The 27,777-nt window shown below is 45.6% G+C and overlaps 1 protein-coding gene across 1 annotated transcript in view; it reads left to right on the top strand.

The window, feature by feature from the left end:
* The window catches only part of LOC122921448 (platelet endothelial aggregation receptor 1-like), a 57,918-nt gene extending 37,463 nt beyond the window's left edge, over positions 1 to 20,455 (top strand). The window contains exons 3-12 of the mRNA XM_044271427.1: positions 1,352 to 1,456; positions 6,518 to 6,618; positions 10,456 to 10,548; positions 12,849 to 13,095; positions 13,189 to 13,312; positions 13,713 to 13,849; positions 18,036 to 18,248; positions 18,469 to 18,643; positions 19,778 to 19,898; positions 20,181 to 20,455. Coding sequence (XP_044127362.1) covers positions 1,352 to 1,456; positions 6,518 to 6,618; positions 10,456 to 10,548; positions 12,849 to 13,095; positions 13,189 to 13,312; positions 13,713 to 13,849; positions 18,036 to 18,248; positions 18,469 to 18,643; positions 19,778 to 19,898; positions 20,181 to 20,455 — 1,591 coding nt within the window. The remainder of the gene's footprint in view (positions 1 to 1,351; positions 1,457 to 6,517; positions 6,619 to 10,455; positions 10,549 to 12,848; positions 13,096 to 13,188; positions 13,313 to 13,712; positions 13,850 to 18,035; positions 18,249 to 18,468; positions 18,644 to 19,777; positions 19,899 to 20,180) is intronic.
* The last annotated feature ends 7,322 nt before the right edge of the window (positions 20,456 to 27,777 follow it).

The raw sequence follows: 27,777 nt of genomic DNA, 5'->3' as shown, positions 1-27,777 counted from the left end.
GTTCTCCTGCAAAATGTCTTGATAAACTTGGGAATTCATTTTTCCTTCGATGATAGCAATCCGTCCAGGCCCTGACGCAGCAAAGCAGCCCCAAACCATGATGCCCCCACCACCATCCTTCACAGTTGGGATGAGGTTTTGATGTTGCTGTGCCTCTTTTTCTCCTCTTCTTCTCCAAACAACTAAACTTTGGTTTCCTCTGTCCACAGAATATTTTCCCAGTACTGCTGTGGAACATCCAGGTGCTCTTGTGCAAACTGTAAACGTGCAGCAATGTTTTTTTGGACAGCAGTGGCTTCCTCTGTGGTGTCCTCCCATGAAATCCATTCTTGTTTAGTGTTTTACGTATCGTAGATTCGCTAACAGGGATGTCAGCATATGCCAGAGACTTTTGTAAGTCTTTAGCTGACACTCTAGGATTCTTCTTCACCTCATTGAGCAGTCTGCGCTGTGCTCTTGCAGTCATCTTTACAGGACGGCCACTCCTAGGGAGAGTAGCAGCAGTGCTGAACTTTCTCCATTTATAGACAATTTGTCTTACCGTGGACTGATAAACAGCAAGGCTTTTGGAGATACTTTTATAACCCTTTCCAGCTTTATGCAAGTCAACAATTCTTAATCGTAGGTCTTCTGAGAGCTCTTTTGTGCGAGGCATCATTCACATCAGGCAATACTTCTTGTGAAAAGCAAACCCAGAACTGGTGTGTGTTTTATAGGGCAGGGCAGCTGTAACCAACACCTCCAATCTCATCTCATTGACTGGACTCCAGTTGGCTGACACCTCACTCCAATTAGCTCTTGGAGATGTCATTAGTCTAGGGGTTCACATACTTTTTCCATCTGCACTGTGAATGTTTACATGGTGTGTTCAATAAAAACATGGTAACATTTAACTCTTTGTGTTATTAGGTTAAGCAGACTGTGATTGTCTATTGTTGTGACTTAGATGAAGATCAGATCACATTTTATGACCAATTTGTGCAGAAATCCAGATCATTCCAAAGGGTTCACATACTTTTTCTTGCAACTGTATATTCTCCTTTAAATTTTCCATACTTGCAATACCGCCACTCACCACTGCCACTTTGACTCATTTTTGCCATAGGCATCAATGCAACAGCGCCACCAGCAATAAAAGCCAGCTCTAACAAAATATCGATTTTGGAAATGCTATAATTCTGCACTGACACATGTGATAGTACTGGTAATCGCATGTTCATAAGTAGAGGGAAAAGGTCAAAAAAATGTGTATTTTTAGGGAATAGGTAACACTGTCCCTTTAAAAGCATCAGAAAGTAAGATCTAGATAAAGAGAGTTCACATTCACCTGTCACCACCATTGTTTTTACAGCTATACGACAGCAGTGAAGGAGTCGTACGCCCACCCTTACAGCCAGACAGCCCCCGATACCTGTGACAGCACATGGAGCCACTTCAAGACATGCACCCCACCAAAGTAAGTGACCCCAAATACTGTCAGTGACTTACAACCTGCAGGTAATGTGAATGTTCTACTACAGTGGACTTGGTGGGAGTCTGGTCAGGAGTATAGGGGGGGGGGGGTCTCCCCATAAATCTCCACTGAAATGAATGGAAGCAGCAGACGTGGAGAAAGGGAGGGTACCCCGGAGACCGGACCCCCACTAATCACTTGTATGACTGTGCTTTTCAGTTAGTACTGCCCATGTCAGGCTTAGATACAGCAGCTCAGCAGACGGTAACACACATGTGAGGCTTAGATACTAAGCTCAGACAGTAGGCTTAGATATACAGACTCAAGAGACAGTATAGCACATGACAAACTTGGATACACCAGCAGAGTAGACGGTATCACACAGATTTAGATACGTGATAGGATTAGATACACCAGCTTATTAGGCATTATCACACATGACAACCATAGGTACACCAGCCCAGAAGACAGTATCACACAGGATAGGATTAGATACACAGCTCAGCAGACAGTATCACACAGGATAGGATTAGATACACAGCTCAGCAGACAGTATCACACAGGATAGGATTAGATACACAGCCCAGAAGACAGTATCAAACAGGACAGGCTTAGATACACAGCTCAGCAGTCAGTATCACACAGGATAGGATTAGATACACAGCTCAGCAGACAGTATCACACAGTATAGGATTAGATACACAGCTCAGCAGACAGTATCACACAGGATAGGATTAGATACACAGCTCAGCAGTCAGTATCACACAGGATAGGATTAGATACACAGCTCAGCAGGCAGTATCACACAGGATAGGATTAGATACACAGCTCAGCAGGCAGTATCACACAGGACAGGCTTAGATACACAGCTCAGCAGTCAGTATCACACAGGATAGGATTAGATACACAGCTCAGCAGGCAGTATCACACAGGATAGGATTAGATACACAGCTCAGCAGACAGTATCACACAGGACAGGCTTAGATACACAGCTCAGCAGACAGTATCACACAGGATAGGATTAGATACACAGCTCAGCAGACAGTATCACACAGGATAGGATTAGATACACAGCTCAGCAGACAGTATCACACAGGATAGGATTAGATACACAGCTCAGCAGACAGTATCACACAGGATAGGATTAGATACACAGCTCAGCAGACAGTATCACACAGGATAGGATTAGATACACAGCTCAGCAGACAGTATCACACAGGATAGGATTAGATACACCGCTCAGCAGTCAGTATCACACAGGATAGGATTAGATACACAGCTCAGCAGACAGTATCACACAGAATAGGATTAGATACACGGCTCAGCAGTCAGTATCACACAGGATAGGATTAGATACACAGCTCAGCAGACAGTATCACACAGGATAGGATTAGATACACAGCTCAGCAGACAGTATCACACATGATAGGATTAGATACACAGCTCAGCAGACAGTATCACACAGGATAGGATTAGATACACGGCTCAGCAGTCAGTATCACACAGGATAGGATTAGATACACAGCTCAGCAGCCAGTATCACACAGGATAGGATTAGATACACAGCTCTGCAGTCAGTATCACACAGGATAGGATTAGATACATAGCTCAGCAGTCAGTATCACACAGGATAGGATTAGATACACAGCTCAGCAGACAGTATCACACAGGATAGGATTAGATACACAGCTCAGCAGACAGTATCACACAGGATAGGATTAGATACACAGCTCAGCAGACAGTGTCACACATGATAGGATTAGATACACAGCCCAGCAGACAGTATCACACATGATAGGATTAGATACACAGCTCAGCAGACAGTATCACACAGGATAGGATTAGATACACAGCTCAGCAGACAGTATCACACAGGATAGGATTAGATACACCGCTCAGCAGACAGTATCACACAGGATAGGATTAGATACACAGCTCAGCAGACAGTATCACACAGGATAGGATTAGATACACAGCTCAGCAGTCAGTATCACACAGGATAGGATTAGATACACAGCTCAGCAGACAGTATCACACAGGATAGGATTAGATACACAGCTCAGCAGACAGTATCACACAGGATAGGATTAGATACACAGCTCAGCAGACAGTACCACACAGGATAGGATTAGATACACAGCTCAGCAGACAGAATCACACAGGATAGGATTAGATACACAGCTCAGGAGACAGTATCACACAGGATAGGATTAGATACACAGCTCAGCAGACAGTATCACACAGGATAGGATTAGATACACAGCTCAGCAGACAGTATCACACAGGATAGGATTAGATACACAGCTCAGCAGACAGTATCACACAGGATAGGATTAGATACACAGCTCAGCAGACAGTATCACACAGGATAGGATTAGATACACAGCTCAGCAGACAGTATCACACAGGATAGGATTAGATACACAGCTCAGCAGACAGTATCACACAGGAGAGGATTAGATACACAGCTCAGCAGACAGTATCACACAGGACAGGATTAGATACACAGCTCAGCAGACTGTATCACACAGGATAGGATTAGATACACAGCTCAGCAGACAGTATCACACAGGAGAGGATTAGATACACAGCTCAGCAGACAGTATCACACAGGATAGGATTAGATACACAGCTCAGCAGACAGTATCACACAGGTTAGGATTAGATACACAGCTCAGCAGACAGTATCACACAGGATAGGATTAGATACATAGCTCAGCAGACAGTATCACACAAGGATTAGATACATAGCTCAGCAGACAGTATCACTCAGGATAGGATTAGATACACAGCTCAGCAGACAGTATCACACATGATAGGATTAGATACACAGCTCAGCAGACAGTATCACACAGGATAGGATTAGATACACAGCTCAGCAGACAGTATCACACAGGATAGGATTAGATACACAGCTCAGCAGACAGTATCACACAGGATAGGATTAGATACACAGCTCAGCAGACAGTATCACACAGGATAGGATCAGATACACAGCTCAGCAGACAGTATCACACAGGATAGGATTAGATACACAGCTCAGCAGTCAGTATCACACATGATAGGCTTAGATACACAGCTCAGCAGTCAGCATCACACAGGATAGGATTAGATACACAGCTCAGCAGACAGTATCACACAGGATAGGATTAGATACACAGCTCAGCAGGCAGTATCACACAGGATAGGATTAGATACACAGCTCAGCAGTCAGTATCACACAGGATAGGATTAGATACACAGCTCAGCAGACAGTATCACACAGGATAGGATTAGATACACAGCTCAGCAGACAGTATCACACAGGATAGGATTAGATACACAGCTCAGCAGTCAGTATCACACAGGATAGGATTAGATACACAGCTCAGCAGACAGTATCACATAGGATAGGATTAGATACACAGCTCAGCAGACAGTATCACACAGGATAGGATTAGATACACAGCTCAGCAGACAGTATCACACAGGATAGGATTAGATACACAGCTCAGCAGTCAGTATCACACAGGATAGGATTAGATACACAGCTCAGCAGACAGTATCACATAGGATAGGATTAGATACACAGCTCAGCAGACAGTATCACACAGGATAGGATTAGATACACAGCTCAGCAGGCAGTATCACACAGGATAGGATTAGATACACAGCTCGGCAGACAGTATCACACAGGATAGGATTAGATTCAGCAACTAAGGGCTCTTTCACACCTGCGTTCTTTTCTTCCGGCATAGAGTTCCGTCGTCGGGGCTCTATGCCGGAAGAATCCTGATCAGTTTTATCCTAATGCATTCTGAAGGGAGTGAAATCCGTTCAGGATGCATCAGGATGTCTTCAGTTCCGGAACGGAACGTTTTTTGGCCGCAGCAAATAGCGCAGCATGCTGCGCTTTTTGCTCCGGCCAAAAATCCGGAACACTTGCCGCAAGGCCGGATCCGGAATGAATGCCCATTGAAAGGCATTGATCCGGATCCGGCCTTAAGCTAAACGTCGTTTCGGCGCATTGCCGGATGCGACGTTTAGCTTTTTCTGAATGGTTACCATGGCTGCCGGGACGCTAAAGTCCTGGCAGCCATGGTAAAGTGTAGTGGGGACCGGCATACTTACCATCCGTGCGGCTCCCGGGGCGCTCCAGAGTGACGTCAGGGCGCCCCAAGCGCATGGATGACGTGATCGCATGGATCACATGATCCATGCGCATGGGGCGCTCTGACGTCATTCTGGAGCGCCCCGGGGAGCCGCACGGACGGTAAGTATACCGCTCCCCGCTCCTACTATGGCAACCAGGACTGTAATAGCGTCCTGGCTGCCATAGTAACACTGAAAGCATTTTGAAGACGGATCCGTCTTCGAATGCTTTCAGTACACTTGCGTTTTTCCGGATCCGGCGTGTAATTCCAGCAAGTGGAGTACACGCCGGATCCGGACAACGCAAGTGTGAAAGAGGCCTTAGCAGGCAGTGTCACACATGTCGTGCTTAGATACACCAGCTCACATATAATCTGTCATTTCTGGCAGGCAGGTTCAGGGTTTATATGTGAAGCTGATGGCATTTCCTGGATGTCACCATCAGAATCAGGGCTCATTCAGACTGCCGTATACTGTCCGCAAAAATGCGGATCCGTTTTTTTGCGGACAGTTCAGCATGTCTGCAAAAAATGGATTGCATTCCGTTTTTTTGCTGATCCATAGACTTCGATAGGGCCATGTCCTGATTTTCACAGACAAGTATAGGACATTTCATTTTTTTGCTGAGCCGTGCAACGGAAGAAAAGGGCCCCATAGAAATGAATGGAACAGCATCTAATCCGCAAAAAAATGGATCCGCATTTTTGCGGACAGCATACAGCCGTCTGAATGAGTATTTCAGGAGGGGAATGCACGGTTATTGTGGGACCTGTGAGTATGTTAGCCAGGATTGGACTGACCATGAGGAGAGATTGATAGGAGTCGGACTTGAGTATTCCAGCAGCACAGAGTATTTCAGGAGATGAGCATATGGACCATTTGCTCTCCTATAGAGAACTATATTGACTACTGTATGGTTATGTCTCCATATAGGATCATGTACCGGACAGCATACCGCCACGGGGTAAAGATCGACTATAGGAAGAGGCATCGCTGCTGCCAGGGATATTATGAGAGCAATGACGAATGTGTCCGTAAGTCCAGCTTTACCTATACAGTCCGGTTCTCCCAGTCAAGGCTCATGTCATGCCTCCTGTGTCCAGGTCACACTACACTGGTGGACACGTCTTTTAGCTACTTATGGACTTTAAGGTAATAGAGGGGATGGCTAAGGTTAGTGATACCTCTTCTTTTGGATGGTATGAAGATGACTCCCCCAAGAACATTAGGAGAGAGAGTCATGTCACCCAACCCAAGGCATAAGTTGGGGTTCCAACTACCAGGTCGTCCTATTTGGGATGGTAGTAAGAAGCCATAAGCAGCACCAGCAAGGGGCTCCATAGAGATTATTGCCATTAGTCCCCCCACCCTGCTCTTGTTTTTCAGGGTAATATTGTCTGGGCTATTGGGTGAGGATCACAGTGGGTGGCCTCTCTTCCTCAACCGCCTCATTGTCCCCCTATGCCCAGTAGACGCTGACATCTGCTCAGTTCTTCCTGATGCTAACACCAGCCCTGGTCCTACACCAATGTCCAACTTTTTTCTCGCCTCAAAGTTCTGAAGGCCCCCCCATACATTGCAGTGGTCTACTCTCTAAGGCCATATAGAGAAAATGGTGGATCTGAAAGACTTTGTCCAGTGGTAATGGAGAAAACTGCTCAGGGCCTCATACATGGCAAGCATACATGGTCACCAGGTCATGATAGGATGTCCTGGACTGACCCTCTGGATTGCATAGCTATTGGGGTTCCAGAGGTAGCAGTTGCAACCAAGCCCCAACACTTTGGAGGTCCATCGTCTACCTAAGCGACAGTGCCGTCTTCTTCTGACTAGAAGTGTGTCCATACTAGATGGAGCCATATCCTTTTACAGAGAATACATATTCTACAGGTGTGAAGGTATTGGAGGTCAGGTGGAAGGTCCAGATCTGGACTGGATCTGCCTTAGGTTCTTGGCTATCTTTATCTGCTGAGATCTACACGATCCTGTGAATATCCTCCTACATCTCGCAATAATTCCACTCTCTTCTTTGTGTCTTGGATGAGTCTCAATGTGGCAGAGACTTCTACTGAATCTCAAGGCTTGTGCTTGGATCTCCGAGCAGTGACCTTGCCAGCATCCCTCAGCCTGATCTACATCGTGTGCTGCATGGTCTAATGAGGACATAAAATCCATGATGCTTGATGTACTGGTTAGGTTTCCACTAGGTTACATCTGGATGTGAAGGAACGTCTCTAGAGGGGTGAAGCGATTTAGGGTCTCCAGCTAAATGAATCCAGATGGAGACTTAACCCTTACTATGTCCAACTAAAGTATAAAGTAGAGATATGTCATTATGTATGGACTTTCTCCATAGGTGGACTCTCCCCATCCGTAGAAGGATTTGTGGATTACTGATGGTGTGGGCAGGATGCAGAAGGCACACTGCCTTTTGGATCCTACAATCTCAATTGGAATATGGGGTTTCTGCAAAGTGACACTCTGACACTCCGGGTACAGGATGATGTCCCAGAGATGTTGTCATAGTTGTCAGCGCCGCTCCATTTGCCTTTCATGAGGAGTAGTCAGGATGTTATTACAGAGAAGTGATATGAGATGTGGGAGCAGATCCCGCTTGCTCTCTCTCCCGCTGTCTCTGGCCTTCTTATCTCCCTCGTGATAACTTTTCAAAGGCAGAGTCATATGTCTTGGCTTTGTGCCCCAGTTACTGGTGTTTCCATGGAGATAACTTGAAGGCCTCCATGTTGTTTTTGGCCTGGGATTCATTACTTCTCGGCTTCCCCGCTTGTCTTCTGCCTCGTGATTGACTTCAGTTATCCCAGTTGGGATTGGTTTTTGTAGGCGACGGATTAAACGGCATAGTATACGGCCACTGCTGACCAGGGCAGGTCACTGGTAGTAGAAGCTTCAACATGGCGTCTCCCACAGACGAGTCCTTCAGGGAGCGAGAGGAATTCTGAGCGGGACAATAAAACCCTTGTGTGATATCAAATCCTGGATCCAAGATCCACATTTATCTGCTTTTTATGTAAAATCCTCTGAAGATCTCATGACTGTCTTGAAAAGAAATACAATACTGTATTAGTCTAAAGACAGACACATACAATTACAGTTTCTGAGATAAAAGTGCCCTCCATGCTCATCTTGGGAGATTTACCAGATTTACCGGTAGTCCAGGAGGTCTCCCTCATTTCTGGGACCCTCCCAATCATTCCAGGAGAGTTGCCAAGTATGTTTCTCGGTATGTCCGCCCCTTTAGTCCCTATTTTCTGCAAACTGCTTGTGGCCAGCAGGGGACCCTCTGATGTTTGGAGGTCAAGTCCAGCCCTGGTTGCCCCTTTCTTTCTTGGTCAGCTTTGATCTTCACGGAACCTTCGCCTTGAAATTTAGAAATCTGAAGATGTCCTCATAAGGACCACTTCTATTAGCCATATCTTGACCACCACAGGTCTGGAGGACCCCAGCCACCCATTAATATTAGTGCTCAGTAGGTATCTGGTACTGCTTTAATGCTATGGGTGGTTCCCCAATCTCTGGGTGGATCTCCTCTCATCACTGCCCCCAATGATAAAGGTTTAGAGGTTGGCCCGCTCACTAGAATGAGTCTATCTGCATAGGGAAGACGTGTATAAATCTCAGTGTGTGTCTCAATGAATCTGGAATACTAGAAGGAGTCAGTGTAGTAATTCCTGACATATGTCGGAGGAGGACAGAAGATGCCCCTCCACCGTCTACTCCTTATAAGGCTGGAGGACAAGCCATGTTTATCAGTCACCCAATAAAACTGTCCATCTCCCTGATTAAAAACCCTGGACCACCAGCGACAAGTTACACCCGGGGGCACCTCCACCCACTGGAATTACCTCTCCTAATTTGAATGTTACCTCTTCAGTACTACGATACAGGGCAACATGCTCTATTTAATTTTTAAAGATGGCGCCTTTCAAAGTGGTAGGTCGATTGGATGTGGCCCCATTAACTCTGGGGTGAGCATTATCTCTCCGTAGTGTTACGTTTTGCACTATTACTGTGCTGTGAGGTCATGTGTTCATTATGATAAGACCTCTATGTGACATCATATGATGTTTTTACGTCTGCCGTCACACTAGATGTGTGTTATTCTTTTTCTATGATATCACTGTCTAGTGTGACATCACTGTGTGCATCAGCCCAATATTGTGAGATCACTGTGTTTATTATCCCTGTACTGTGACATCACTGTGTGTATTATCCCTGTACTGTGACATCACTGTGTGTATTATCTCTGTACTGTGACATCACTGTGTTTATTATCCCTGTACTGTGACATCACTGTGTGTATTATCTCTGTACTGTGACATCACTGTGTGTATTATCTCTGTACTGTGACATCACTGTGTGTATTCTCCCTGTACTGTGACATCACTGTGTTTATTATCCCTGTACTGTGACATCACTGTGTGTATTATCTCTGTACTGTGACATCACTGTGTGTATTATCTCTGTACTGTGACATCACTGTGTGTATTATCTCTGTACTGTGACATCACTGTGTGTATTATCCCTGTACTGTGACATCACTGTGCACCTAATTAATCCTAAGCTTTGCATGGTGCTGCTGCTGAATGTGGTCACAGTAGAGCGGGGGCCCCAGGGAATGTCTGTGTCATGCACCGCCCCCTGCACTTAGTATAACAGTCAGTAGGTCAGCTCCACTTAGTGTTCCTTTAAGCACAGTACAGCTCTCAGGGTGGTCCCTGACGTATGACTCACCAGTGGTAACCAGACCTTAGGCTCTACCCTAGGATCGTTAGATTGTAAGCTTAGGCGGCAATGTCAGCTGTAGCATTATGTATTATATACCCGTCTGATGACTCATGTTATTGTTGCAGCACATTGCAGCAGAGAATGCGTCCATGGCAGGTGTGAGGCGCCAGATCAGTGCCAGTGTGAACCCGGCTGGCGAGGAAAAGACTGCTCCAGCGGTAAGCCATGCGTGCTTGTGCTCAGAGCACCCTGTGTTATTTACACCTACCATTAACAGTTTTCTTTGAAGCAAAACGGCAGAATTAAGTGCTTCAGAGCTGTTTTCCCCTATATATTCTACAAAAGCAGTTTCTTTCAGACAAAACTCTGACTCCTCTCCCCGCAAACATTTACCTGTAGTGACCACTAGGGGGCTGGTAGGTATGTGGCTCAGGGCGACAAATACAGCTTTTATAGAGCTCCCCCTAGTGGTGGCAATGGGTAGAGAAGATTCTGGGGAAACCAAGAAATGGTGCCCCAGACTAAAGCATGCCAGATGATTGGAATTTTTTAAAATTTTCTTTAATCCAGGAAACCCAATGTGTTTATTGTGACTGAGCTCGGGACGGGAACCGCGGCCAGGAAAAGACGCCACTCGCGGAATATTCCCAGGCAGGAATTTCCCTAGGGGTCTCTTTATTTTGGAGAAATAAGTTCTAGTAAATAGTTCTCATAGTAAGAAGCATGCCCCGTTCTGAGACCAATAACGGAATAGACCGCAAGGAGACCAATAATGGAATGTGCCCCCAGAAATAGACCGCAATGAGACCAATAACGGAATGTGCCCCCAGAAACAGACCGCAATGAGTCCAGTAACAGAATGTGCCCCCAGAAATAGACCGCAATGAGTCCAATAACGGAATGTACCCCCAGAAATAGACCGCAAGGAGACCAATAACGGAATGTGCCCCCAGAAATAGACCGCAATGAGTCCAATAACGGAATGTGCCCCCAGAAATAGACCGCAATGAGACCAATAACGGAATGTGCCCCCAGAAATAGACCGCAATGAGACCAATAACGGAATGTGCCCCCAGAAATAGACCGCAATGAGTCCAATAACGGAATGTGCCCCCAGAAATAGACTGCAATGAGTCCAATAACGGAATGTGCCCCCAGAAATAGACCGCAATGAGACTAATAACGGAATGTACCCCCAGAAATAGACCGCAATGAGTCCAATAACGGAATGTGCCCCCAGAAATAGACCGCAATGAGACCAATAACGGAATGTGCCCCCAGAAATAGACCGCAATGAGACCAATAACGGAATGTACCCCCAGAAATAGACCGCAATGAGACCAATAACGGAATGTGCCCCCAGAAATAGACCGCAATGAGACCAATAACGGAATGTGCCCCCAGAAATAGACCGCAATGAGACCAATAACGGAATGTGCCCCCAGAAATAGACCGCAATGAGACCAATAACGGAATGTGCCCCCAGAAATAGACCGCAATGAGACCAATAACGGAATGTGCCCCCAGAAATAGACCGCAATGAGACCAATAACGGAATGTGCCCCCAGAAATAGACCGCAATGAGACCAATAACGGAATGTGCCCCCAGAAATAGACCGCAATGAGACCAATAACGGAATGTGCCCCCAGAAATAGACCGCAATGAGTCCAGTAACGGAATGTGCCCCCAGAAATAGACCGCAATGAGTCCAATAACGGAATGTGCCCCAGAAATAGACCGCAATGAGACCAATAACGGAATGTGCCCCCAGAAATAGACCGCACTGAGACCAATAACGGAATGTACCCCCAGAAATAGACCGCAATGAGTCCAATAACGGAATGTGCCCCCAGAAATAGACCGCAATGAGTCCAATAACGGAATGTGCCCCCAGAAATAGACCGCAATGAGTCCAATAACGGAATGTGCCCCCAGAAATAGACCGCAATGAGTCCAATAACGGAATGTGCCCCAGAAATAGACCGCAATGAGACCAATAACGGAATGTGCCCCCAGAAATAGACCGCAATGAGTCCAATAACGGAATGTGCCCCCAGAAATAGACCGCAATGAGTCCAATAACGGAATGTGCCCCCAGAAATAGACCGCAATGAGTCCAATAACGGAATGTGCCCCCAGAAATAGACCGCAATGAGACCAATAACGGAATGTGCCCCCAGAAATAGACCGCAATGAGACCAATAACGGAATGTGCCCCCAGAAATAGACCGCAATGAGACCAATAACGGAATGTGCCCCCAGAAATAGACCGCAATGAGACCAATAACGGAATGTGCCCCCAGAAATAGACCGCAAGGAGTCCAGTGTTATGTCACTGGCTAATTAGCTACTGGAATTCCGACACATTATCTACCTACCTACCTATCTATCTCCTACCTATCTATCTACCTACCTATCTTTCTATCTCATATCTGGTGATGATGGTGATACATATACGGTATGTCATATGGGATGGGCCGCGGAGCCGTTGATTATATACCGCCATTACTCTTCCAGCCTGTGAACCTCACTTGTGGGGACCAAAGTGCAACAATTCCTGCAATTGCCAGAACAATGGGGTGTGTGACCCCGTTTGGGGCTCCTGCATCTGTCCCCCGGGGTACAAGGATTCGTTCTGTGAAAAGCCCTGTGATCCGGGCACCTATGGAATGAATTGCCTACTGGACTGTCGGTGTATGAACAACGCCAGCTGCGAACCGCAGAACGGAACGTGCATCTGTCCGGAAGGATTTACGGGGCCATAGTGAGTACTGCTTTCTGACTGCTGTGGCACTACAAGGTCCAGCAAGACAGCTACCCTGTAAAGCTTTGGAAAATGTCTTTGCTCCTTTTGCAGCTGTGAGATCAGATGTAAAGAAGCTCAGCCTTCTAAGTACCAATGCCCAGAGTTTTGCCCATGCCAGAGCGGAGGCATCTGTAACCAGAGCAGTGGGGACTGCAGCTGCCCGCCAGGATGGATGGTGAGACTCGGTGATCAATCAATGCCACCATAACATTGCCAGCCATAGTCATTGTGTGCATAACATCCCAGCAGAAAGTGCCAGGGCGTCCATAACACAACCAGCTACAGTGCCCCTTACACAGTGCGAGGCACAGAGCTCCGATATAGTGCCAACTGCACAGCTGCCCTAGAAAGCCAGTCACCCAATGCCCACAACAGATCCAGTCACAGTGCCCCCATAACTGGGCCAGCCACAGAGCACACATACAGTGCCATACTTTAAAAAGTCACACTTAGGGACAATTGTAGCCCTCTTTCACCCATGTAATTTCCACAGTAGATAACTGATGTAATCGTGTACGATTTTCATTTGCCTGAATATATCCCAAATGGAACTGTAATTCTACTTCTATCCACAGGGTCCTATGTGTTCCATCCCATGCCCACCTGGACATTTTGGACCTGGATGTAAACAGAAATGCCGTTGTCATAATGGGGGCCAGTGTGATCCAGAAAATGGGCAATGTTACTGCTCCTTAGGGTACATGGGGGAAGGGTAAGTTATAATATTACTACTATAATACTGCCTCCTATGTACAAGAATATAACTACTATAATACTGCTCCTATGTACAAGAATATAACTACTATAATACTGCTCCTGTGTACAAGAATATAACTACTATAATACTGCCTCCTATGTACAAGACTATAACTACTATAATACTGCTCCTATGTACAAGAATATAACTACTATAATACTGCCTCCTATGTACAAGAATATAACTACTATAATACTGCTCCTATGTACAAGAATATAACTACTATAATACTGCTCCTATGTACAAGAATATAACTACTATAATACTGCTCCTATGTACAAGAATATAACTACTATAATACTGCCTCCTATGTACAAGAATATAACTACTATAATACTGCCTCCTATGTACAAGAATATAACTACTATAATACTGCCTCCTATGTACAAGAATATAACTACTATAATACTGCCTCCTATGTACAAGAATATAACTACTATAATACTGCCTCCTATGTACAAGAATATAACTACTATATTACTGCCTCCTATGTACAAGAATATAACTACTATAATACTGCTCCTATGTACAAGAATATAACTACTATATACTGCCTCCTATGTACAAGAATATAACTACTATAATACTGCTCCTATGTACAAGAATATAACTACTATAATACTGCTCCTATGTACAAGAATATAACTACTATAATACTGCCTCCTATGTACAACAATATAACTACTATAATACTGCTCCTATGTACAAGATAAAACTACTATAATACTGCTCCTATGTACAAGAATATAACTACTATAATACTGCTCCTATGTACAAGAATATAAACTACTATAATACTGCTCCTATGTACAAGAATATAACTACTATAATACTGCCCCTATGTACAAGAATATAACTACTATAATACTGCTCCTATGTACAAGAATAGAACTACTATAATACTGCTCCTATGTACAAGAATATAACTACTATAATACTGCCTCCTATGTACAAGATATAACTACTATAATACGGCCTCCTATGTACAAGAATATAACTACTATAATACTGCTCTATGTACAAGAATATAACTACTATAATACTGCCTCCTAGTACAAGAATATAACTACTATAATACTGCTCCTATGTACAAGAATATAACTACTATAATACGCCTCCTATGTACAAGAATATAACTACTATAATACTGCCTCCTATGTACAAGAATATAACTACATAATACGGCCTCCTATGTACAAGAATATAACTACTATAATACTGCTCCTATGTACAAGAATATAACTACTATAATACTGCCTCCTATGTACAAGAATATAACTACTATAATACTGCCTCCTATGTACAATAATACAACTACTATAATACTGCATCCTATGTACAAGAATATAACTACTATAATACTGCTCCTATGTACAAGAATATAACTACTATAATACTGCTCCTATGTACAAGAATATAACTACTATAATACTGCTCCTATGTACAAGAATATAATACTATAATACTGCTCCTATGTACAAGAATATACCTACTATAATACGCCTCCTATAGTACAAGAATATACTAATATAATACTGCTCCTATGTACAGAATATACTACTATAATACTGCTCCTAGTACAAGAATATAACTACTATAATACTGCCTCCTATATACAAGAATATAACTACTATAATACTGCTCCTATGTACAAGAAATATAACTACTATAATACTGCCTCCTATGTACAGAATATAACTACTATATAATACTGCTCCTATGTACAGAATATAACTACTATAATACTGCTCCTATGTACAAGAATATAACTACTATACTACTGCTCCTATGTCAAGGATAGAATATAACTACTATAAATACTGCTCCTATATTACAAGAATATAACTACTATAATACTGCCTCCTATGTACAAGAATATAACTACTATAATACTGCTCCTATGTACAGAATATAACTACTATAATACTGCCCTATGGACAAGAATATAACTACTATAATACTGCCTCCTATGTACAAGAATATAACTACTATAATACTGCTCCTATGTACAGGAATATAACTACTATAATACTGCCTCCTATTACAGGAATATAACTACTATAATACTGCTCCTATGTACAAGAATATAACTACTATAATACTGCCTCCTATGTACAGGAATATAACTACTATAATACTGCCTCCTGTGTACAATAATTATAACTACTATAATACTGCCTCCTATGTACAAGATATAACTACTATAATACTGCTCCTATGTACAAGAATATAACTACTATAATACTGCCTCCTATGTACAAGAATAACTACTATATACTGCCTCCTATATAATGTACAAGAATATAACTACTATAATACTGCTCCTATGTACAAGAATATAACTACTATAATACTGCTCCTATGTACAAGAATATAACTACTATAATACTGCTCCTATGTACAAGAATATAACTACTATACTGCTCCTATGTACAAGAATATAACTACTATAATACTGCTCCTATGTACAAGAATATAACTACTATAATACTGCTCCTATGTACAAGAATATAACTACTATAATACTGCTCCTATGTACAAGATATAACTACTATAATACTGCTCCTATGTACAAGAATATAACTACTATAATACTGCCTCCTATGTACAAGAATATAACTACTATAATACTGCTCCTATGTACAAGAATATAACTACTATAATACTGCTCCTATGTACAAGAATATAACTACTATAATACTGCCCTATGTACAAGATATAACTACTATAATACTGCTCCTATGTACAAGAATATAACTACTATAATACTGCTCCTATGTACAAGAATATAACTACTATAATACTGCTCCTATGTACAAGATAAACTACTATAATACTGCTCCTATGTACAAGAATATAACTACTATAATACTGCTCCTATGTACAAGAATATAACTACTATAATACTGCTCCTATGTACAAGAATATAACTACTATAATACTGCTCCTATGTACAAGAATATAACTACTATAATACTGCTCCTATGTACAAGAATATAACTACTATAATACTGCTCCTATGTACAAAATATAACTACTATAATACTGCCCTATGTACAAGAATATAACTACTATAATACTGCTCCTATGTACAAGAATATAACTACTATAATACTGCTCCTATGTACAAGAATATACTCTATAATACTGCTCCTATGTACAAGAATATAACTACTATAATACTGCTCCTATGTACAAGAATATCTACTATAATACTGCTCCTATGTACAAGAATATAACTACTATAATACTGCTCCTATGTACAAGAATATAACTACTATAATACTGCTCCTATGTACAAGAATATACTATAATACTGCCCTATGTACAAGAATATAACTACTATAATACTGCTCCTATGTACAAGAATATAACTACTATAATACTGCTCCTATGTACAAGAATATAACTACTATAATACTGTTCCTATGTACAAGAATATAACTACTATAATACTGCCCCCTATATACAAGAATATAACTACTATAATACTGCTCCTATGTACAGGAATATAACTGCTATTCTACGCCCCCTCCCTTTGTACTTGTCCTCCTATGTGACACTCTATATGTCCACTTTGGCTTCTTCTATATTTGGCAGTCTGTTTTTAGGACGTCTATGAGGAATTGCTGAAATGTGAAAAATATTTGTACTTTTTATGCCAAAATGGAAAATATGATCTGCTCCGGGGTCAGGGGGCAGCAGCTGCAGACTATCCCTTTGGCGCACTCGTAGCGACACTACAGCAGTAACCCGGCGGTGTCGTTGCCGGGCTGAGTGTCAGCTCTGTGGCTATTGTAACCTTTGGCTGGGGGGTCCCCGTTCTCACCGGCTGAGTGTCCGGGGGTCCTTGTGCACCAGGTGTGTAATATACCCCTCATATATTCAACCGCCCCAATACTCCTGGGGCCAGTACTCTAACCCAACCAGCTATAGACAGACTCCGAGCTTTGGTATCAAACTTGTGACCCCAGCGTTGCTTGGCACCAGAATTGACCATATGGGCATTTCTGGTGTAATTGCCCTTTAATTAAAGGGCAACTCCACCTAAAAAATGTACTTATATTCCGCAAATTCACAAAATTTGAGTCACTTTCTGCAGTTTTCATAGATTTAATCTGAATTTGTGCCTCCTCCTCAGATGCCTGGAGGAATGTCCCATTGGGAAGTACGGAAAGGACTGTAAAGAGACGTGTGACTGCGCCAACGCCGTCCGCTGTTACCACGTCGACGGCGCCTGTTTATGTGAGGCTGGCTTCTTAGGGGCCACATGTGAGGAAAGAATGTGCGCAGATACCAGATACGGGCTCCAGTGCCACATGCCCTGCCAATGTGACGCCCAGCACACCAAAACGTAAGTTAAAGGAGACCTGGCACCATACGTGCCCCTAGAGGGCAGTGTACAGGTCAGTTAGATAATGCTGGTGGAGGTCCTAGGCAGTGAGGAGTGCCCTCTACTGGTCATGTGCAGGTTTTTGGCCAGTCACATGACAAATCGGCAACACTTAAAGGGGTCCCCTCCCCTCCACCATATGAAAACCCTATGGAATCTTATGCGTGCCCGTGTCTTACAGCTGTCACCCAATGACTGGTGAGTGCACGTGTAACATGGGCTGGGCCGGCCTGACCTGCAACGAGACGTGCCCCCATGGCTACTATGGAACCAACTGTCAGGAGCCATGTTTGTGCCTTAATGGTGGATCCTGCGACAGCGAAACGGGCCAATGCCGCTGTGCCCCTGGCTTTACAGTAAGTCTTACCTACCTTAATATGGGAGGAATAGTCCAAAGTGTACAACCCCTTTAAGCCAGCTGGAGACAACAGAAAGAAGTTCCTGCCACCTGGGAGCCAACAGAATAAAAGCAAAAATTTGAATGCAGCTCTGGTTGTGAATAGAGTATGAGCAGAGACCAGTTGCAAATCTCTGACAGGAATGTTTGTATAGTTATTGTACACGATATGTAGATCGCTTCCTCGTGGGCGGTACAAACTATTGGACGTCCTCTGCAGGATAGAGATAGCAAGGAGGGTTGAGCAAGCACTAATTTTGTGGTATGTGGTATAGATCAACACAGGGAGTTGGCCCCATTATGATTATGGGGGCCCCTGATAATCTAAGCAACAGCCTGTTGTGATTAGACTATGAGTAGAGACCAGTTGCAAAATCTATGACAAGCCCAGTAACATATCCCTGTTTTATATATTAATTTTACACCATTTTGAGTGTTTGTATAGTTACTGTACATTATATGTAGATCGCTTCCTCGTGGGCGGTACAAACCATGGGACATCCTCTGCAGGGAATGCAACATAAGCAAAAGAGGATAGAGAAAGCACCCTAAGACTCATGTCACCCTTTCCTTCAAAAAGGGAAGAGGGTGGGTTGAGCAAGCACTGACAGGGTGGTATGTTGTCATGGGAGCGGGCCCCATTGTCATTATGGGGGCCCCTGATAATCTAAACAGCTTCATTTTGTGAGGAGGGACCAATTTCAAAATCTATGATAGGGCCCTGTAACTAATATCCCTTTATATATTGATTTTACATCATTTTGCGTGTTTGTATAGTTACTATATATTATATGCAGATCGCTTCCTCGTGGGCGGTACAAACCATGGGACGTCCTCCGCAGGGAATACAGTATTAGCAAAAGAGGATAGAGAAAGCACCCTGAGGGTCATGTCACCCTTTCCTTTGAAATACAGAAGAAAAAGAGTTTAGCAAACACTGACAGGGGAGGTCAGCACAAGGAGCGGGCCCTATTTTCAGTATGAGGGGCCCCAGTATTCTAAATAGCAGCCTGATTACACAGTGCAATCATTTCTATGTGGACTTAGATCATGTATAATCTATACTGACTGCCGTTCTGTTACTTTCTATCAGGGGAATCATTGTTCTCAATTCTGTCCCGATGAAAAATTCGGAGATGGATGTTCCCAGACATGCAAGTGTATAAACCATTTGGCCTGCTCACCTGTAGATGGCACCTGTGTGTGTAAAGAAGGTAAGTACTCACCCGGACACACCTTCACACTGCTGAAGCCATTCATCCGCTGCCTCGCAGCAATATGGGCAGTCTCAGATGACAACATTTTCAGTACAGTTGGGGAGTAATTGAGTAATTTCTTTTTTTTCAAGAGTGTATACTGGCAATGATGGGTAGGTAGTTCTTAATGGCGTCGCCCTCCGACATCATAATGGGGGATCAGCTGCTAGGACCCTGCTGGCCATGATGTGTGGGAAATACAGTGTTGTTACCTGCTGAAGTCAATGCTCTATATTCCAGGGTGGCAGAAAGGGGACTGCTCCGTGCCATGTCCAAAGGGAAGCTGGGGCTTCAACTGTAACAGGACCTGTGAGTGCGCCAATGGGGCGTCCTGCAGCCCCGTCACCGGGCACTGCTCCTGCGCATCCGGGTGGTACGGGGAGAAGTGTGAGCTGCCCTGCAAGGTACTATTCAGATGGCTCCACTCATCCTGCCCACATCAGACACGATATATACAGATATACAGTGCCCCCACAGCAGTGTCAGGCACAGTGCCCCTAGAACAGTATCAGTGACAGTGCCCCCAGAACAGTATCAGACACACTGCCCCCATAACAGTATAAGAAACAGTGCCCCCGGAACAGTATCAGACACTCTGCCCCTAGAACAGTATCAGTGACAGTGCACCCAGAACAGTATCAGACACACTGTCCCCAGAACAGTATCAGGCACACTGTCCTATAACAGTATCAGACACACTGCCCCCAGAACAGTATCAGGCACACTGCCCCCAGAACAGTATCAGACACACTGTCCCCAGAACAGTATCAGACACACTGCCCCCAGAACAGTATCAAACACACTGCCCCCAGAACAGTATCAGACACACTGCCCCCGGAACAGTATCAGGCACGCTGTTCCCATAACCGTATCAGACACACTGCCCCCAGAACAGTATCAGACACACACTGTCCTATAACAGTATCAGACACACTGCCTCCAGAACAGTATCAGACACACTGTCCCCAGAACAGTATCAGACACACTGTCCCCAGAACAGTATCAGACACACTGCCCCCAGAACAGTATCAGACACACTGTCCTATAACAGTATCAGACACACTGCCTCCAGAACAGTATCAGACACACTGCCCCATAACAGTATCAGACACACTGCCTCCAGAACAGTATCAGACACACTGTCCTATAACAGTATCAGACACACTGCCTCCAGAACAGTATCAGACACACTGTCCTATAACAGTATCAGACACACTGCCTCCAGAACAGTATCAGACACACTGCCTCCAGAACAGTATCAGACAAACTGTCCTATAACAGTATCAGACACACTGTCCTATAACAGTATCAGACACACTGTCCCCAGAACAGTATCAGACACACTGCCCCATAACAGTATCAGACACACTGCCCCCAGAACAGTATCAGACACACTGCCTCCAGAACAGTATCAGACACACTGTCCTATAACAGTATCAGACACACTGACCCCAGAACAGTATCAGGCACACTGCCTCCAGAACAGTATCAGACACACTGTCCTATAACAGTATCAGACACACTGCCCCCAGAACAGTATCAGACACACTGTCCTATAACAGTATCAGACACACTGTCCCCAGAACAGTATCAGACACACTGCCCCCAGAACAGTATCAGGCACACTGTCCTATAACAGTATCAGACACACTGCCCCCAGAACAGTATCAGGCACACTGTCCTATAACAGTATCAGACACACTGTCCCCAGAACAGTATCAGACACATTGTCCTATAACAGTATCAGACACACTGCCCCAGAACAGTATCAGACACACTGCCCCCAGAACAGTATCAGGCACACTGCCCCCAGAACAGTATCAGGCACACTGCCCCCAGAACAGTATCAGGCACACTGTCCTATAACAGTATCAGACACACTGCCCCCAGAACAGTATCAGACACACTGCCCCCAGAACAGTATCAGGCACACTGCCCCCAGAACAGTATCAGGCACACTGTCCTATAACAGTATCAGACACACTGCCCCCAGAACAGTATCAGACACACTGCCCCCAGAACAGTATCAGACACACTGTCCTATAACAGTATCAGACACACTGCCTCCAGAACAGTATCAGACACACTGTCCTATAACAGTATAAGACACACTGTCCTATAACAGTATCAGACACACTGTCCTATAACAGTATCAGACACACTGCCCCCAGAACAGTATCAGGCACACTGTCCTATAACAGTATCAGACACACTGCCCCCAGAACAGTATCAGACACACTGCCTCCAGAACAGTATCAGACACACTGCCTCCAGAACAGTATCAGACACACTGACCCCAGAACAGTATCAGACACACTGCCCCCAGAACAGTATCAGACACACTGCCCCCAGAACAGTATCAGACACACTGCCCCCAGAACAGTATCAGACACACTGCCCCCAGAACAGTATCAGACACACTGCCCCAGAACAGTATCAGACACACTGCCCCCAGAACAGTATCAGACACACTGCCCCCAGAACAGTATCAGACACACTGCCCCCAGAACAGTATTAAACACACTGCCCCCAGAACAGTATCAGGCACACTGCCCCCAGAACAGTATCAGGCACACTGTCCTATAACAGTATCAGACACACTGCCCCCAGAACAGTATCAGACACACTGCCCCCAGAACAGTATCAGGCACACTGTCCTATAACAGTATCAGACACACTGTCCCCACAACAGTATCAGACACACTGTCCCCACAACAGTATCAGACACACTGCCCCCAGAACAGTATCAGGCACACTGTCCTATAACAGTATCAGACACACTGCCCCCAGAACAGTATCAGACACACTGCCCCCAGAACAGTATCAGACACACTGCCCCCAGAACAGTATCAGACACTCTGCCCCCAGAACAGTATCAGGCACACTGCCCCAGAACAGTATCAGGCACACTGTCCTATAACAGTATCAGACACACTGCCCCCACAACAGTATCAGACACACTGCCCCCAGAACAGTATCAGGCACACTGCCCCCAGAACAGTATCAGGCACACTGCCCCCAGAACAGTATCAGGCACACTGCCCCCAGAACAGTATCAGACACACTGCCCCCAGAACAGTATCAGACACACTGCCCCCAGAACAGTATCAGGCACACTGTCCTATAACAGTATCAGACACACTGTCCCCACAACAGTATCAGACACACTGTCCCCACAACAGTATCAGACACACTGCCCCCAGAACAGTATCAGGCACACTGTCCTATAACAGTATCAGACACACTGCCCCCAGAACAGTATCAGACACACTGCCCCCAGAACAGTATCAGGCACACTGTCCTATAACAGTATCAGACACACTGTCCCCACAACAGTATCAGACACACTGTCCCCACAACAGTATCAGACACACTGCCCCCAGAACAGTATCAGGCACACTGTCCTATAACAGTATCAGACACACTGCCCCCAGAACAGTATCAGACACACTGCCCCCAGAACAGTATCAGACACACTGCCCCCAGAACAGTATCAGGCACACTGCCCCCAGAACAGTATCAGGCACACTGTCCTATAACAGTATCAGACACACTGCCCCCAGAACAGTATCAGACACACTGCCCCCAGAACAGTATCAGACACACTGCCCCCAGAACAGTATCAGACACACTGTCCTATAACAGTATCAGACACACTGCCTCCAGAACAGTATCAGACACACTGTCCTATAACAGTATCAGACACACTGTCCTATAACAGTATCAGACACACTGCCCCCAGAACAGTATCAGACACACTGCCCCAGAACAGTATCAGACACACTGCCCCCAGAACAGTATCAGACACACTGCCCCCAGAACAGTATCAGACACACTGCCCCCAGAACAGTATCAGACACACTGTCCTATAACAGTATCAGACACACTGCCTCCAGAACAGTATCAGACACACTGCCTCCAGAACAGTATCAGACACACTGTCCTATAACAGTATCAGACACACTGTCCTATAACAGTATCAGACACACTGCCCCCAGAACAGTATCAGGCACACTGTCCTATAACAGTATCAGACACACTGCCCCCAGAACAGTATCAGACACACTGCCTCCAGAACAGTATCAGACACACTGCCCCCAGAACAGTATCAGACACACTGCCTCCAGAACAGTATCAGACACACTGCCCCCAGAACAGTATCAGACACACTGCCCCCAGAACAGTATCAGGCACACTGTCCTATAACAGTATCAGACACACTGTCCCCACAAACAGTATCAGACACACTGTCCCCACAACAGTATCAGACACACTGCCCCCAGAACAGTATCAGGCACACTGTCCTATAACAGTATCAGGCACACTGTCCTATAACAGTATCAGACACACTGCCCCCAGAACAGTATCAGACACACTGCCCCCAGAACAGTATCAGGCACACTGTCCCCAGATCAGTATCAGACACACTGTCCCCAGAACAGTATCAGACACACTGCCCCCAGAACAGTATCAAACACACTGCCCCCAGAACAGTATCAGGCACACTGCCCCCAGAACAGTATCAGGCACACTGCCCCCAGAACAGTATCAGACACACTGCCCCCAGAACAGTATCAGACACACTGCCCCCAGAACAGTATCAGACACACTGCCCCCAGAACAGTATCAGACACACTGCCCCCAGAACAGTATTAGACACACTGCCCCCAGAACAGTATTAGACACACTGCCCCCACAACAGTATCAGACACACTGCCCCCAGAACAGTATCAGACACTCTGCCCCCACAACAGTATCAGACACTCTGCCCCCACAACAGTATCAGACACACTGTCCCCACAACAGTATCAGACACACTGCCCCCAGAACAGTATCAGACACACTGCCCCCAGAACAGTATCAGACACACTGCCCCCAGAACAGTATCAGACACACTGCCCCCAGAACAGTATCAGGCACACTGTCCTATAACAGTATCAGACACACTGTCCCCACAACAGTATCAGACACACTGTCCCCACAACAGTATCAGACACACTGCCCCCAGAACAGTATCAGGCACACTGTCCTATAACAGTATCAGACACACTGCCCCCAGAACAGTATCAGACACACTGCCCCCAGAACAGTATCAGGCACACTGCCCCCAGAACAGTATCAGGCACTCTGCCCCCACAACAGTATCAGACACTCTGCCCCCACAACAGTATCAGACACACTGTCCCCACAACAGTATCAGACACACTGTCCCCACAACAGTATCAGACACACTGCCCCCAGAACAGTATCAGACACACTGCCCCAGAACAGTATCAGACACACTGCCCCCAGAACAGTATCAGACACACTGCCCCCAGAACAGTATCAGACACTCTGCCCCCACAACAGTATCAGACACTCTGCCCCCACAACAGTATCAGACACACTGCCCCCAGAACAGTATCAGACACACTGCCCCCAGAACAGTATCAGGCACACTGTCCTATAACAGTATCAGACACACTGTCCCCACAACAGTATCAGACACACTGTCCCCACAACAGTATCAGACACACTGCCCCCAGAACAGTATCAGGCACACTGTCCTATAACAGTATCAGACACACTGCCCCCACAACAGTATCAGACACACTGCCCCCAGAACAGTATCAGGCACACTGTCCCCAGAACAGTATCAGACACACTGTCCCCAGAACAGTATCAGACACACTGCCCCCAGAACAGTATCAAACACACTGCCCCCAGAACAGTATCAGGCACACTGCCCCCAGAACAGTATCAGGCACACTGTCCTATAACAGTATCAGACACACTGCCCCCAGAACAGTATCAGACACACTGCCCCCAGAACAGTATCAGGCACACTGTCCTATAACAGTATCAGACACACTGTCCCCACAACAGTATCAGACACACTGTCCCCACAACAGTATCAGACACACTGCCCCCAGAACAGTATCAGGCACACTGTCCTATAACAGTATCAGACACACTGCCCCCAGAACAGTATCAGACACACTGCCCCCAGAACAGTATCAGGCACACTGCCCCCAGAACAGTATCAGACACACTGCCCCCAGAACAGTATCAGGCACACTGTCCTATAACAGTATCAGACACACTGTCCCCACAACAGTATCAGACACACTGTCCCCACAACAGTATCAGACACACTGCCCCCAGAACAGTATCAGGCACACTGTCCTATAACAGTATCAGACACACTGCCCCCAGAACAGTATCAGACACACTGCCCCCAGAACAGTATCAGGCACACTGCCCCCAGAACAGTATCAGACACACTGTCCCCAGAACAGTATCAGACACACTGCCCCCAGAACAGTATCAAACACACTGCCCCCAGAACAGTATCAGGCACACTGCCCCCAGAACAGTATCAGGCACACTGCCCCCAGAACAGTATCAGACACACTGTCCCCAGAACAGTATCAGACACACTGCCCCCAGAACAGTATCAAACACACTGCCCCCAGAACAGTATCAGGCACACTGCCCCCAGAACAGTATCAGGCACACTGTCCTATAACAGTATCAGACACACTGCCCCCAGAACAGTATCAGACACACTGCCCCCAGAACAGTATCAGGCACACTGTCCTATAACAGTATCAGACACACTGTCCCCACAACAGTATCAGACACACTGTCCCCACAACAGTATCAGACACACTGCCCCCAGAACAGTATCAGGCACACTGTCCTATAACAGTATCAGACACACTGCCCCCAGAACAGTATCAGACACACTGCCCCCAGAACAGTATCAGGCACACTGTCCTATAACAGTATCAGACACACTGTCCCCACAACAGTATCAGACACACTGTCCCCACAACAGTATCAGACACACTGCCCCCAGAACAGTATCAGGCACACTGTCCTATAACAGTATCAGACACACTGCCCCCAGAACAGTATCAGACACACTGCCCCAGAACAGTATCAGACACACTGCCCCAGAACAGTATCAGACACACTGCCCCCAGAACAGTATCAGACACTCTGCCCCCACAACAGTATCAGACACTCTGCCCCCACAACAGTATCAGGCACACTGCCCCCAGAACAGTATCAGACACACTGCCCCCAGAACAGTATCAGGCACTCTGCCCCCACAACAGTATCAGACACTCTGCCCCCACAACAGTATCAGACACACTGTCCCCACAACAGTATCAGACACACTGTCCCCACAACAGTATCAGACACACTGCCCCCAGAACAGTATCAGACACACTGCCCCAGAACAGTATCAGACACACTGCCCCAGAACAGTATCAGACACACTGCCCCCAGAACAGTATCAGACACTCTGCCCCCACAACAGTATCAGACACTCTGCCCCCACAACAGTATCAGACACTCTGCCCCCACAACAGTATCAGACACACTGCCCCCAGAACAGTATCAGACACACTGCCCCCAGAACAGTATCAGGCACACTGTCCTATAACAGTATCAGACACACTGTCCCCACAACAGTATCAGACACACTGTCCCCACAACAGTATCAGACACACTGCCCCCAGAACAGTATCAGGCACACTGTCCTATAACAGTATCAGACACACTGCCCCCAGAACAGTATCAGACACACTGCCCCCAGAACAGTATCAGACACACTGCCCCCAGAACAGTATCAGGCACACTGCCCCCAGAACAGTATCAGACACACTGCCCCAGAACAGTATCAGACACACTGTCCCCATAACAGTATCAGACACACTGTCCCCACAACAGTATCAGCCACACTGTCCCCACAACAGTTTTTAGGGACAGTGCTCTCATAATACTGTTGGATGCAGTGTCCCCATATCAATGTCAGGCGCCATACTTTAATTACAGTGTTACCACC

The sequence above is a fragment of the Bufo gargarizans genome, chromosome 11 (genome assembly GCF_014858855.1).
Source record: "Bufo gargarizans isolate SCDJY-AF-19 chromosome 11, ASM1485885v1, whole genome shotgun sequence".
NCBI lineage: Eukaryota > Metazoa > Chordata > Amphibia > Anura > Bufonidae > Bufo > Bufo gargarizans.
The sequence above is the reverse complement of the archived record's forward strand: the minus strand, read 5'-3'. Positions and strand labels throughout refer to the sequence as shown.